The sequence below is a fragment of the Erinaceus europaeus genome, chromosome 12 (assembly GCF_950295315.1).
Source record: "Erinaceus europaeus chromosome 12, mEriEur2.1, whole genome shotgun sequence".
NCBI classification, from domain to species: Eukaryota; Metazoa; Chordata; class Mammalia; order Eulipotyphla; family Erinaceidae; genus Erinaceus; species Erinaceus europaeus.
Window position 1 is genome coordinate 12,414,216 of NC_080173.1, and position 14,402 is coordinate 12,428,617.

General features: G+C 47.4%; 1 protein-coding gene across 3 annotated transcripts in view; it reads left to right on the forward strand.

Annotated features, from left to right (window-relative positions):
• Window positions 1-14,402, forward strand: part of SAP30BP (SAP30 binding protein) — a 46,475-nt gene that overhangs the window by 23,477 nt on the left and 8,596 nt on the right. For 2 of the 3 annotated variants that reach the window (XM_007524879.3, XM_060202752.1), the window contains 2 exons: window positions 6,209-6,251; window positions 12,469-12,557. In XM_007524879.3, the coding sequence (XP_007524941.1) occupies window positions 6,209-6,251; window positions 12,469-12,557 (132 nt within the window). The remainder of the gene's footprint in view (window positions 1-6,208; window positions 6,252-12,468; window positions 12,558-14,402) is intronic. The other variant, XM_060202753.1, reaches the window with a different exon arrangement.

The following is a 14,402-nucleotide window of genomic DNA, read 5'->3' on the forward strand; positions in this document are numbered from 1 at the left end:
GGAACACCACCACCCACCCTCCAGGGAGGCACCTTTAAGTAGTGCTCTGTTCATGTAAGACTTCACCGGGACTGTAACTACTTGGGCTGTCCAGGTCTAAGAGAATGTAAGATACGGAGAGTATCGCCTCCCAGATGGCCGCCTCATTGTAAAACGTAGGCTTACATCATCCAGCCGAGAGAACAGCCAGTCTGGCCATTCATCCCCCTGGAGTGGAGAGAAACTGCCCTTTGCCCTCTGTTCAGAATTCTTTCTCTGTGCCTAATGCCCCCCAAAGCTGGGGGAGAAAAGGCCACTTTTAGGTTTGGCAGAGCTAGCTTCTTGGGGAACGGGGCACGCCCTTGCTGGTCTCACTTGGACTCCGGACCTTTGAGTGTGCTCCACAGGACTGGTTCCAGGAAGGCTTGAGGAAGCATTGTTATAACATTGTTATAAAGGCTGTAAATAAACTACTGTTCTCTCAACCAGGACCTCGAACTTCTCTGCTGAGTAAATCCTCCCAGCTCAAATGGTGGCTTAGCCCATTCTTAGGGGCCATATTGTTTCACTTCCTTCCTCAATCCCATCCTTTCCTGTCACTTAACTTTTGTGTTCTCTGAGCGGGTTGCCACTTTGCAGGATCTGATGTTTTACAAGTCTCAGACACAACTGACTTAAGAAACCAAAACTGCTGGCAAATTCAGACCACTTTCAGAGAACACCCTCTCCTCCCCCCTGCTCCCACCCCCCAAACCTGCCACTACCACCTTGTGCCCTGCTCAATTGGACCTTGGGCTCAGGGAAGGCCCAGGTGGCCTGGAAGTCTACAGCCCTAATAGGAGGCCTTGCCAGGGTTTGGTTTCTTTGACCAGCTCTCTACTCTTTTCCTCCCTTGCCTGTCAAATTTTCACTTGGCTTCTTGGAAAATGGATCTTGATTTTTCTCTTGTGTCTTAAATGAACTTGAACTGGGGAGCTGAAAAAGATTAGCTGGCCTTCTAGGAGCTGTTTGTCCTCTCCTAGGTGGGATGCCCTATGTTCACTTCCCTAGTGAATTGGGTTAAAGTCCCTCTGAGTGCTGTGCAGGCCCACGCCTCCTGGCTAATGCCGACTGTCTGATGACTAGGTCTCCAGTCTCTTAATTACTCTAACCAACTGACAAAATCCATGTAGAGGCCGGAGTAATGCATCATGCAAGTCTTGACAAGTGTCCCTGTGCATTCTGAAAAAACTTTGGAGGAAGAAAGGATGGTTTCTTGTTGCTTTTTACATGAGAACAAAGAAGCCAAGCAAAGAAGAAGAAAAGACTAATTGTCTTTTTTTGAGCAAAGGAAGACTCTCCCCATAGCAGGTTTTGTAAAAACCAATTTCTTGAACTCCTGGCAGTCTAATAATGTGAACTTTTCTTCTGTCGGCTTAACTCTGTCATGGTAAATACCTCATTATATGTTTTTGCTGACACAGTGGCTGACTTCCAACATAACCATCATGGTCTTCGGTCACTTTGTTCCTGGTGTCTGTGGCGTAACTAAGACGCTGTCTCTCCAAGTCTTCGTTTTGAGTCACCACCCCCCACCCCACGCCCAAACAGGCTACTTTTTTGCTCTCCTTGAGGCTGTTTTCGTTGGCTGAAATGTATCCATGGTTCTAAAAGACAGCTTTGGGTTATTTGACACCTTTCTTAGTGGTCTCACTGGACACCCTGATGCACCGCTCCTCCTGGTTCCCAACATCCTGCACAGTTTTCCGTCTGAAGAGCAAGTCACCTGCTCCCATTCCTCTGTCTTGGAACGTAGTCTCCTCACTGTGCTCATGATAGGGTTTAGGCTGAACGCTTTGGGATCTGAAAGAACTTGGACCTTTCTTCAGGGCCACCTGAGTTCAGTGACCCAGAAGTCTAGGGGCTCAGCAAGCTCATCGCCTAGCCTGTTCCTGCCCAGGGTCAGAGAATTACCTTCAAAACAAGGCGTGGCCACCAGGAGGCAGGTTTCCACTATTTGATTCTCCAGGGTGCCTTAGAAGTTCCAGGGATACTTGTGACACAATGGTGACTCTGAACAGACACCGTAATCTTTCCAGGAGACTTCTGAACAGAATTATGTAGCTTCCAGTCTCGTAACTCATTCATGCATAAGACTTACAGGATCTACTATTGTATATACTGTTGAATGTAAAACATTAATTCCCCGATAAAGAAATAAAATTAAATAAAAAGAAAGAAAGAAAGAAAGAAAGAAAGAAAGAAAGAAAGAAAAAGAAAGGGGGAAAAAAAAGACTTACAGGATCCTTGTAATGGAGGAGAATCTTCTTAAACTTGTAATTGAGTCCATGATCTTTTTGTCAGGACTTACCCAACTCAATTCTACTCAGGAAAGTTGAGATGGGATATATATATATATTTTTTTTTTTGGGGGGGGGTTGTTTTTGTTTTTGATTTTATTAGCGAGAGGTATAGGAGGAAAGCTGGAACCAGCACATCACTCTGGTACATACACTGCCTGGAATTGAACTCAGAACCTCATGCTTGAGAATCCAACATTATCTACTGTACCATCTCCTATAGGATTTGGTTTTTGAGGCTGAATAAGAGTCCATGGCACCAAGAAACACTGGGCACATTCTAGTTTTGTGTGTGCACATACATTATTAGTGTAAAGTGATCCAGGAGGTGGCGTGGTGGTAAAGCTTTGGACTCTCAAGAATGAGGTCCTGAGTTCAATCCCCGGCAGCACATGTGCCAGAGTGATGTCTGGTTCTTTCTCTGTCCTCCTATCTTTCTCATAAATAAATAAAATCTTTAATAAATAAATAAATAATATTAGTGTAAAGAAGACTATACCAGGGAGTCCAGCAGTAGCGGAGTGGGTTAAGCGCACATGGTGCAAAGCGCAAGGACCAGAGCAAGGCTCCCAGTTCAAGCCCCCAGCTCTCCACCTTCAGGGAAGTCAATTCACAAGCAATGAAGCAGGTCTGCAGGAGTCTTTATCTTTCTCTCCCCCTCTGTCTTCCCCTCCTCTCTCCATTTCTCTCTGCCCTATCCAGCAACGACGACATCAATAACAACAACGATAGCTACAACATTAAAAATATAATAAGGGCAACAAAAGGGAATAAATATTTTTAAAAAGACTATACCGGTTGTGGCAAGTTGAAAGAACCACTTAAAGTTGTTGTGGGTGTTTGTTTGTTTTTGTTTTTGTTGTTGTGTGTAGGATAATTTGAGGGAGAATGAGGAGTCAAACCAAAAACAAAGAAAAGCTATCAGGATGTGGTAGGGAACTTCCTGTTTGTGTGATTTCGCCCCATCATCTCTTATCCCAGATAAGTGACTAAACAACCTCAGCTCTAAGCCAGGCAAGGACCTTGTGAAATGTAGGGCTTCCCTACCATTCCCCACTCCTTTTTTTTTTTTTTTTTTAAAGATTTTATTTATTGTTGAGAAAGATAGGAGGATAGAAAGAACCGGACATCACTCTGGTACATGTGCTGCCAGGGCTTGAACTCAGGACCTCACGCTTGAGAGCCCAGCACTTTATCCACTGCACCACCTCCCGGACCACGCCATTCCCCACTCCTATCAATCACCAGGAACATAAGAAAGAAAGAAAGAAAGAAAGAAAGAAAGAAAGAAAGAAAGAAAGAAAGAAAGAAAGAAAGAAAGAAAGAAAGAGGAAAGAAAGAAAGAAAGAAAGAAAGAAAGAAAGAAAGAAAGAAAGACTTAAAGAAGTACCACCTCCAAGATAGAATGCAGGTCTCTCATGCCTTGGGGCTCAAGGTTAGAGTCCCACCACCACGTGTCTCTCGATGTGAAACTCTGCTTGTCTGATATGAAATAAGTAAGAATCTTTTAAAATATATAATAATAAAATAAACTGTGGCAAGCTCCGGAATGCACCCTACCTTTTGCTTTCCAAAAGAGCCCCTGGGGTAAATATGTGTTTTCCCCTTTGCAGAGATGGCATGTTTGATGAGTAACTTCCTGTCCTTCTAAAGGAAACAGAATTCCAGCCTCTTTCCTCCTGCATCTGGAGCTGGAGAGGGGGCTGGCACGGGTGGCTCTTCTGATGGTTCTTCAGAAAAGAGCTCAGAGGAAGCCTTTGAAGGATTAACAGGACCGGCTTGGGGGCGGGGGGGGGGGGGGGGTAGAGTATCCCCAACTAATGTGTTCCCACAATGAAAACCCAGAGTTCTGTTCCCAAAAAGGACTTTGAGAACCTTTTATAGCCCCATGTTTTGTTACTGTCACACTCAAACACTGCCCCCGAAGACTGGCACTCTCTATAGAGCTCTGGTTGATGGATGAGCAGCCTGAATTTGGTCTCCAGCCTGCCTCCTGACCCCTGGTGGGGGGGGGGGGGCTTGGCCACGCCTCCTCTGTGCCCACCTGATTGGCAGGGGGTGGGTGACTGGAGGAGCTGGGTTGCTAAGCAACCTGGCCTGGACATTCTGCCTGTGCAGAATGAATAATGTGTGAATAAATGCAGTGTTCAGAAAAACTGGGGGGGGGGGGTTGGGCGGTAGCGCGGCGGGTTAAGCGCACGGGGCACAAAGTGCAAGGACCGGTGTAAGGATCCCGGTTCGAGCCCCCAGCTCCCCACCTGCAGGGGAGTCGCTTCCCAGGCGGTGAAGCAGGTCTGGCAGGTGTCTGTCTTTCTCTTCCCCTCTCTGTCTTCCCCTCCTCTCTCCATCTCTCTCTGTCCTATCTAACAACTATGACATCAATAACCACAACAATAATAACCACAACAACAATAAAAAACAAGGGCAACAAAAGGGAAAATAAATAAGAAAAAAATTTTAAAAAGAAAAACTGGGGGATTTGAGGCTGGCCCAGAATCAGGAAGGACTTTTTTTTTTTTTTGGGGGGGGGGGTTTGATGCTAAGAACCATTACTCTTATCATTGTCTAGGACCGTCATATAATTCAGGAGGTCGGTGCCTTTCTTGAGCCAAACTTTGTGACACATCTCTGTTGTTCCTCGGGTGTAACTTTTCAGGCCCTTGGGGTCCACAGAGCTCTTCCATGCTCCGGCTATTTGCATGTGCACCCCCAGTCACAGACCTCTTTGCTGTCATCTCCTTCCTCACCATCCAGAGGACAAGGTAGTAAGAGCCACCAGCTTCCTGTGAGTGTAGCTCCTGACACCTTTCGTCATTAGCACGTGTGGCACTTGAAGCTCCTGAACTAAGTCGGAGGAGCTAGATATCCCAGAAATGGGGCACCATTGGCCATTCTGCTTTCAGGAAAAGGAAATGAGAGAGGGAGTACTTTCACCCTCACTGTACCAGGGCCCAGTCTGGCCATGCTGCTGTGGTTTACGTGAAGCATTTGCTCTGAGCAGTGACGTGCAGATCAAGTCCAGAAAAAACAGCTGTGAGAAACCTCTACTTCTAGATTTCTAGGGACTAGAATTGATGGGCTTGTGGAGCAGCAGCTTGCATTAAGGATTGCAGAAAGCTTTTTCTGGGAGAGAAGATAAAGCCAATACAAGGAGAGCTCTCGAAGAAGTCTGTCTCTGTGCCAGAGCTGGGTTCCATCAAAGGTTGTCTCCAGTGCTGCCCCAGGGCTCCATGTTCCTTTGTTCCTGGGAGACTTTCCCTACCTTGTTCAAATTAAAAGGACTAAATTTTTTTTTCAGAAAGCAGGATTCAGGCAATGGCATGCCTGGTTCAGTGCGCAAGGACCAGGGTTCAAACTCCCGGTCCTCACCTTCAGGGGGGAAAGCTTCACAAACAGTGAAACCGTGCTGAGGATGTGTCTCTCCTGCCTTCTTCCCTTCTCCTTTCTTTCTCAATTTCTCTATCCAAGATTAATGAGTAAAAATAAAATATTTCTCCTGAAAACAACTTCCTGCATTTATTCTTGGGTTTCTCGTATGCTCAGCACCAGTAGAGATGGGGGTGTTCTGCAGGCCCTGGGGGAGAGCTGTCAAGTGGGTACCAGGGTGCAAGGTACAAGGTGGCTGGAATTGCTCTACTTGGTATTAATTGATATTGATCATTGTTGGAGACTAGAGCAAAGACTGAAGTCAGTGTCTGGAGCATCCCAGGAAGAAGAAAACTAGGAGGTTCAAGGGGTGCGGAAACCCCCCCAAAGCTTCCAGCTGTCAGGATTCCCGACAGTGCTTTCATTGTTTTTCTTTCCTTGAAACTCCAGTGGTCTCAGTAAGAAGAAGCATTATGGTTCAGAAGCCCTAGCTCACCTCTTTGTATTTCTGTTCTGTTTTGCAGGATAACCCCGAAGTAGAAAAGCGAGATCCCCAAGAATTAGTTGGTAAGTGCCCTAGGGAGTGCAGGCATGTTTCTGAGCCTTACCCAGAATGCACTGGCTTCCTGCCAGTCAGGGGTTGTTGCTGTATAGGACTTCCCTCCGCTTCACCAAGGCAGCTGCTCTGCTGAGAGCAACGTCCCTTCATATCCCTCTCAGGGCCCTTTGGCATTTCCTAAGATGTCTGGCTAAGACACCCAGGGAACAATTCTTCTTAGAAAATAAATTTGTGAAGCATTCACTGGACTTTGGTCAATGGCCAGTGTTGTCAAGAGGGAATTCAGGACTCCTTTTAGCTGGGAACTCACCCCCTCTTGTGCCCTGACCCTTCTCTCTTGAACCTCTTCCTCCCCCTCTGCTGGCTTATTCATGGGCTCAAGGAGTAAACATGTAGCCCTGGACTCTGGGACTCTTTGTGACTGGGAAGAACAAGGACAGTTATGTCTCCAGAAACTGGCACCCGTGTTATCCAGCCCTATATTAGTCCCAGCCTCTTAACCCTTTTGATAAGACCCTTCAGCTCCTTTAACTTGTAACAACTTTCCCAAGTTCTGACCCGGGGCAGTACCTGTGAAGGTGATATGACCCTGACCCTATCCCTACCTGCTAGTCAGTCTTCACAGCAGAGTCCCTGCCCACTTGTTGGGGCAGGTGCCTGTAGAGCGAGTTCTTGTGCTTCCTAACAGAGCAGTCAAGGCTCTATTGTTCCAGCCCTGGGGGTTCAGAGCCCAGGGCTCAATCTGAAAAATTGCAGCCTCCTGTAGCTCTGCCAGTGTATCCTTCATCTGGACAGAATCCTTGCTCTGGAACTGAGAGGTGGGGGCCATTCTGAATTTCCTTGACCAAAGAAAGGAAATTGTTCCTTGAGTATGTCTTTGAAAGACTCTGGCAGGCAGGCACAGGACCACTCTACACAGCAGATCCAGTTTTCCTGAGAACTTTTGTGTCAGCTGTTTTTTAAGTGGTGCTCTGAGGTGCTTTGGTTCAGAGGAAGCAGAGCCCAGGGCTACCAGGAATAAGAAGGGGGAGCCTCTCTCAGGTGGGGTGTGGACTAGAGCTCAGCAGCCAGGTTAACCCGGCAACAAGTACAGCAGTGGCCTGGGCTCCAGCCAGCAGTACTCTTCAGACGTGGAGTATATGTGGGCAGCAGCCATCTCACCCCAGCTTCTTCCCCTACCAGCTTGCGCTTTCTTCCCTTCTTGTTACTTTGGAAAAACAGCTTTAGGGTAAAGGTAATAAATAGCATAACGGTTATGCCTGAGGCTCCAAAGTCCCAGGTTCAATCCCCTGCACCACCATAAACCAGAGCTGAGCAGTGCTCTGGTAATAAAAATAAATAAATAAGAAAGACCACTTTATGGACTATAATTTATATAGAGTTAAGATTCACCAATTTAGTCATTTTTTTCAAGTTTTTTTTTTTCTTTTTTAAATGAGAACACTGCTTGGCTCTGACATACGTGGAGAGGGCAGCCTCATGCTTGTAAGTCCTGCACTCTACCTGCTGAGCCAACTCCCTGGCCACAAGTCTTTGACTAAACATAAATCATTGTGCTAACATACATGCACACTCAGACACTACCATTGTATCAAAATGTTTATCAGTCCTAAACACCCCTGAGGCCTCCCAGCCCGATGTTGAGAAGTCCTGATACAAATAGTTTCTCTGTTGTACGTCTGTCTACATGCACATACCACAATGGTTTTGGAAATCTCTCCACATTGCTGAGTATAGCCATGGCGTCTTTGTTTTCGTTGCTAAGTATTGCTGTATTGTTGACTTAACACCACAATTTCCTTCTCTCTATATATATATATTTTTTTCTTTACTGCTGCACTGAGAATCCACCACTCCGGGGAGCCATTTTTTCCTCCCACCCCCACCCCCATTTTATTCTTTGGGACAGAGAGAAATTGAGAGGGGTGGGGAAGATACAGAGAGGGAGAGAGAAAGATACCTGCAGGCATGCTTCACCACTTGTGAAGCGTTCCCACTGTAGGTGGGAAGCCAGGTCTCGAACCTGCATCCTTGCATGGGTCCTTATGCATAGTACTATGTGCGCTTAACTAGGTGCACATAGAACCAAACGTCCCTCTGGTACATGTTCTGCTGAGGATTGAACTCAGGACCTCACGCTTGTAAGTCCAGTGCTTTATCCACTACACCACCTCCCAGGCCACAAAGCTACAGTTTTGATAACTGCCCATTTCTCACTGAAGAGCTCATGATTTTGCTTCCATTTAACATGGTGCCATAGTGGTTAACCCTGCTGCCTGAATTTGACGCCCTTTGTTACTACTACCTCAGAACCCCCTAGTGTTAGCATCATGTTTGTATGTGTGGACGACTTCAGGTTTAATAGAGAAATGAGAGCCAGCCTCTTACATTGTCTCTCCGCTACTGTCTCCCTCCGGTCTCCCGGAGGCCCTGAGAGAACCCCTGAGGGTTCTGAGAGGCTGCATTGCTGCTGCCGTACAGCCCGCTCTGCCCTCGGGGCTTTCCTTCTCTCCCGCATTATATAAGCCTGACTGACGAGCTGTCTTGCTCAGATAGTTACCTGGCAGCTACAGATACCGCGGCTGCTTTCTCACTTGGGCATGTTCTGGGGGTGAGTCACACAGATCTCTCAGCCTGAGGTTGGCTTCTCTCCTTGATAGCCCCAGGACACCCAGAGCAGCCCCACTTGTCTGTGGACAGAGTTCTTGATGAATCTACTGGAAAAATGACTCATATAATTAACTTCATGGGTCTACTCTTTAATGGGAATTAAGAAAGAAAGAGTCACTGAAAGATTGCTCCTGAAACCTGTGGGATAAATCTACATCTAATTCCGACTGTATTTATATCATCTGTAGGGTATCTAAGACCACTAATGGATGCCTAAACGCGAGGTAGTTCTAAAACCTGTATATACTATGGTTTCTCCTATATATACCAACATCTATGACAAAGTTAGGTGCAAGAAGGATTAGCAACAGTGACCAGTTAGAGAATATTTATATATGCCATAGTAAAAGTTATGCGGGGGGTGGGGGGGCTGGACGGTGGCACGTTCACTTGAGCTCACAAAATACTAAGTACAAGGATCCGAGTTTAAGTCCCTGGCTCCCCAGCTGCAGGGAAGAAGCTTCACAAGTAGTGAAGCAGATTTTCAGGTCTGTCTATCTATCTACCTCCCCCTTCTCTCTCAGTTTCTCTTTGTCCTATCCAATACAAAATGGAAAAAATGGCCACCAGGAGCAGTAGATTCATAGAGCCAGCACCAAACCCCAGAGATAACCCTGGAGGCAAAAATAAAAGTTATGTGGGCATAATTACTCTCTAAAATAGATTATCATATATTAAACCCCCCCCCCCAATCTCAGTTATCTGAAACCATGTTTAAGGAGGGACTAGTATATATTTGTCAGGGACTCCCTTGGAATCTTTTTTATTTATTTATTTTATTAATGAGAAAGATAGGAGGAGAGAGAGAAAGAGCCAGACATCACTCTGGTACATGTGCTGCCAGGGATTGAACTCAGGACCTCATGCTTGAAAGTCTAGTTCCTTAGCCACTGCGCCACCTCCTGGACCACCCCGTAGAATCTTTTACTCCTGGCCCAAAGTTCAGAAGAGAGAGAGACTGTTCTGTGCTATCATTTACAGCTGTAACCTGAGTGTGGTTGGGTTGCTAGGGCAACAGTGTCACACCCTGTTTTTCCTGGTGCCAATGCCAAAGGGTTTTCTTTGTCTTTCTGTCACATGCACACATAGATGGCCCGCCCCAGGGCAGCTTGCCTGTGTAGCCCAGCCTGCCCAACTCTTCCCCTGTTGTTGAAAACCAGCTTTTTCCATTCCCCACTGGTCTCTGCAACCTCTTCAGCCTCCAGTTTAGAACTGCTTCTCCCAGGGCTGGGATGCAGTCAGAACTTGATTGCTAGCCAGATCTGAGTGTCACCCTGACTTAGGAGACAGAAAGAAAATTCTGGGCAAAGGGAAGCATGTGATTCCCTTGTGGAAACTGGTTGTGGGCAGCTTCGATGTCTCAGGTCTATCGCAGGACATGTCACCCAGTCTCTAATCTCAGAGTGCATCCAGTTAGAGTCCACCCTGGACCTGGGCTCCAGCTGCATGGGTGGGGGCCAACAGTGGAGCTTGTTTGACAACAGCCAAGACCAGCAAAGGCTGGGGAGCTCCATCCTCAACCCTGCTCAGCACTGAGTTCTCTAGACTACAAGTGGAATGAAGGGGAGATGAAAGCACCTTATCTGCTAAGAAAACATTAGCCCAGTCTTGGAAAAGAAAGTCTGTGCTGGGGAGTCGGGTGGTAGTGCAGTGGGTTAAGCACAGGTGGCGCAAAGTGCAAGGACCAGAATAAGGATCCTGGTTCGAGCCCCCGGCTCCCCACTTGCAGGGGAGTCGCTTCACAGGCGGTGAAGCAGGTCTGCAGGTTTCTACCTTTCTCTCCCCCCTTTGTCTTCCCTCCTCTCCATTTCTCTCTGTCCTACCCAATAACAACAACAGTAATAACTACAACAATAGAACAAGGGCAACAAAAGGGAATAAGTGAATAATTAATATATATATATATATATATATATATATATATATATATATATATGAAGTCTATGCTGGACCAACCCAGGCAGCCACTAGGGCTAAGAAATAGTCCGACCTGGGGCCTACTACAAGTACCCAGCAAGTGCTTGCTGCGTGTTCTTGGTGCTAGGTCATTCCTCCTTCCGTTTATCCTACCCCACCCCATTCCTCCTGATCTTTACTTATTGTATGGCCCTTTTCATGCAAGAATATTTCAGAGAGCACAAACAGAATCTTCCAACAATCAGTGCATTGTCTGAGTAATTCAGAGCACACTCTGCAGTCTCCAGGGTGGCCAGAGGCTGTGTGGAAGGGAGTGGGGGGAGAGAGAGACACACACTTGGGTGGGGGCAGCAATTCTGCAGGAATTGTCCCTGGGGGGTTGTGGCTCAGCACATTCGAAGAAGACCTTTTAGCTTTCCAGAAAGGTCACCCAATAGGGGGTTGATTGGTTCATATTTAAAAAAAAAAAAAAAAGTTTGTGGTGAGGGGAGAGAACCAGAGTATCAGTCCAGCGCATGCAAAACATGGTGTTGAACTCAGAACCTCATGCTTGAGAATCCAATCTTTATCTACTATGCCACCTCTTGGGCCACTAGTAATTTCTAAATGTCACATCATAAGTGACAAAACAAGGTCATTTTGAGTGCTTTGGGTCCCAAAACCCAGACTCTGAACTCTTTGTCCAGTGACCTCAGCAGGACAGCCCAGCAACTCCAGGTTTGCAGAGTGGAAGAGTATTGGAGAGACTTAGCCAGGGGGTGCTGATCTGGTTGGCTGTGACTGATGAAAGAGCACATTTTGTTTGTTTTTTAATTTAAGTTTCAAGATGGTAAGACTTCAGGGCATACTTCAACACTACATCCACCACCAGAGTTCGGGATCCCCACCCTCCCACCTCCCAGTTGTTTGATTGCAGAGTAATATTCCATAGAGTACATATCCCATAGCATTGCTATCCAGCAGTTACCTGCCAACGGACATTTAAACTACTTCCGATCTTTGGGAGAGAGCACATTTCCCCCTGGCCCTGGGTTCCATGACATTGATAGCTTGAAAGTGACTATCACCGGAGAATTTGCACCGCCAAAACAGGCAGATGCTACAGATCCTGAATCTTCCCTCCCCACTCCTGACGCCCCAGCCCAGCCGGCTGTTAAACACTTAGCAGTGAGGGGCTGGGCAGTCACCCAGTTGAGCATGCTTGTTACCATGCACAAGGGCCTGCATTCCCCGCTCAGTCTGCCTGTCTTATCAAATAAAATAGAAAGAGAGAGAAATGACTGCCAGCACTGCACCCCAGGGGACAGTTAAAAAAAAAGTAACAAAGAACTGAGCTGTGCACCTAGGATGCACCACTGCTTAGAAGACTGCTGTGAGATGGCAGCACCCACTCTGGACACGTGGCACCCTCTCTCCCAGCTTCTTTTCCCTGGGGCGGCACATGGCTGACGCCTCCAGTCATCTGATCTCAGATAACACCCCCTGAGAGAGAACACTTTGAATGCCCTCATATTGTTTCACGGTGATTTTCCTCCCTGCACACATTCTGTGTACTCTTTCTTTGTTGTGTCTGCCCCTCACGTGTACCCACCACACTTACACACACCTACAAAATTGTCCTCTCTGTTCTCTCAACAGCTTCGTTTTCCGAAAGAGTCCGGAACATGTCACCTGATGAAATCAAGATCCCACCTGAACCCCCTGGCAGATGTTCAAATCACTTACAAGTAAGCATCTTTGAAGGCAGGTGTAAGTGAGGAGGTCAGGTAGCTGGGGTGGACTTACTTTCAGAGGCCTCCCTAGTAGTAACAGCCCTGGTGGGAAGGAGCCTGCAATCCTGGTTGCCTCCCTGAATCTACTCTCAGGAGTCGGCTCTGTGCCCACTCTCCCTCTACCAGATCACTTTCATGAGGTCTACCCTTCGTGCCCTTCATGAGGCATGAGGGAAAGTGTCATACCTTTTATGCTAGCGCACGGGAGCATCAGAATATAAAGCAAACAAGTCATAGAAAAGTAACAGCGGAGGCCGGGCACCGGGTTAAGCGCACATAGTACGAAGCAAGGATTTGCACAAGGATCCAAGTTCAAGGCCTCGGCTCCCCACCTACAGAGGGGTCACTCCCCAAGCAGTGAAGCATGTCTGTAGTTGACTCGCTTTCTCCCTCTCTATCTTCCCCTCCTCTCTCCATCTCTCTCTGTCCTGTCCAAACACTTAAAAAAATGGCCCCAGGAGCAGTGGATGTGTAGTGTAGGCAGCAAGCCCCAGCAATAATCCTAGAGGCAAAAAAAAAAAAAAAAAAAGCAAAAGCAAAACCACCAGTTGGGGAGATAGCTAATGGTTATGCAAAACAACTTTCATGCCCGAGGTCCTGAATGCCCAGGTTCAATTCCCAGCACCATCATAAGCCAGGGCAGAGCAGTGCTTGGGTAAACATGCATGTGCTTGGGTAAACATGCTTGGGTAAACATGCATATTTCTGTGCATCAAGTTCCTGTTCCTCTATTCTTAACATGCCAGTTTGCGCCAGGGAACTTTACACAGACCTGCTCTCTAGTTTTGAAGCCCAAGTGCATTTAGTGCAGTTACACCCTAGGGACTAGAACTGGGGGAGACTGTGACTTGTACCACCTTTGTAGCCTCTGTCATCGTTACTCCTTGACCCTCAAAAGATTCCTCTGTGAGTCAGACTTTGTAGCAGACAGTAGGGCAGAACTCCCATGGCTGTGAAGCAGTTGTGCCCACGTCTGTCTTGGACCTTCTTGGTTCTCCTGGTGTTGCTGCCTGTACTGTCAACCCGCAGCACCAGCCCTTGGATGGATGGCTGACTAATGGGGCCTGGGGCTGCGGAATGCAGCAGGCGGGGCAGGAACAGAGTCAGCGCAGATTCTCTTCGGTTCCTGGAGGTCTCCTCCTTTTTCTGAGTTGTCTGCCCCTGCCTCTGCCTACCAACCTTCCCCAGCCCAGCATGGCATGACCTATAGCTGGCAGCAAGCCACAGCCTATAATAACAGTCCACTGATCTGCCTGGTAGAGACAAGCCGCCCTCTCACCCTTCAAGTTAAGACTGTGTCTCCTCTCCTCCCAGTGGTGGGCACCTTGGCCCTGAGCAGACCTGTTAGATTGCCTAGGTATGGCGGGGCTACTTAATGACCCAGAAAACAGAAAAGTCACCCATAAGAAACAGGTCCACCTCCACTTGCCGAGACTTCCTGTCAGCCTGGATGAGAGAATGTTGAGGAAAGAGGTTTTCTCTTCCCATGGAAATGCAGGACGGACCAGTTTGCTTCATCCAGCCCATCTCTGCATAAAAATTCGGCCTTGTAACAAGGGAGGTGAATCAGCGCCCACCCACCCCACAGCATTCTTAAAAGATACCCATGGGACCTCAGCCCTGCTCACTTCCTTTTGAAGGTGAAAAAAAATGGCTTCAAGTGTTTTCCTTTTGGAGAATTTGTATGTAACTACCGCGGGTGGGGGAGCTGCCGGTCCCTGTGTAGACGGCCTCAGGGTGGTTCTTCCCCAAGACTCCAGCTTCCAGGACCTCTTCACACACTGGGCAACACTGGTGCCA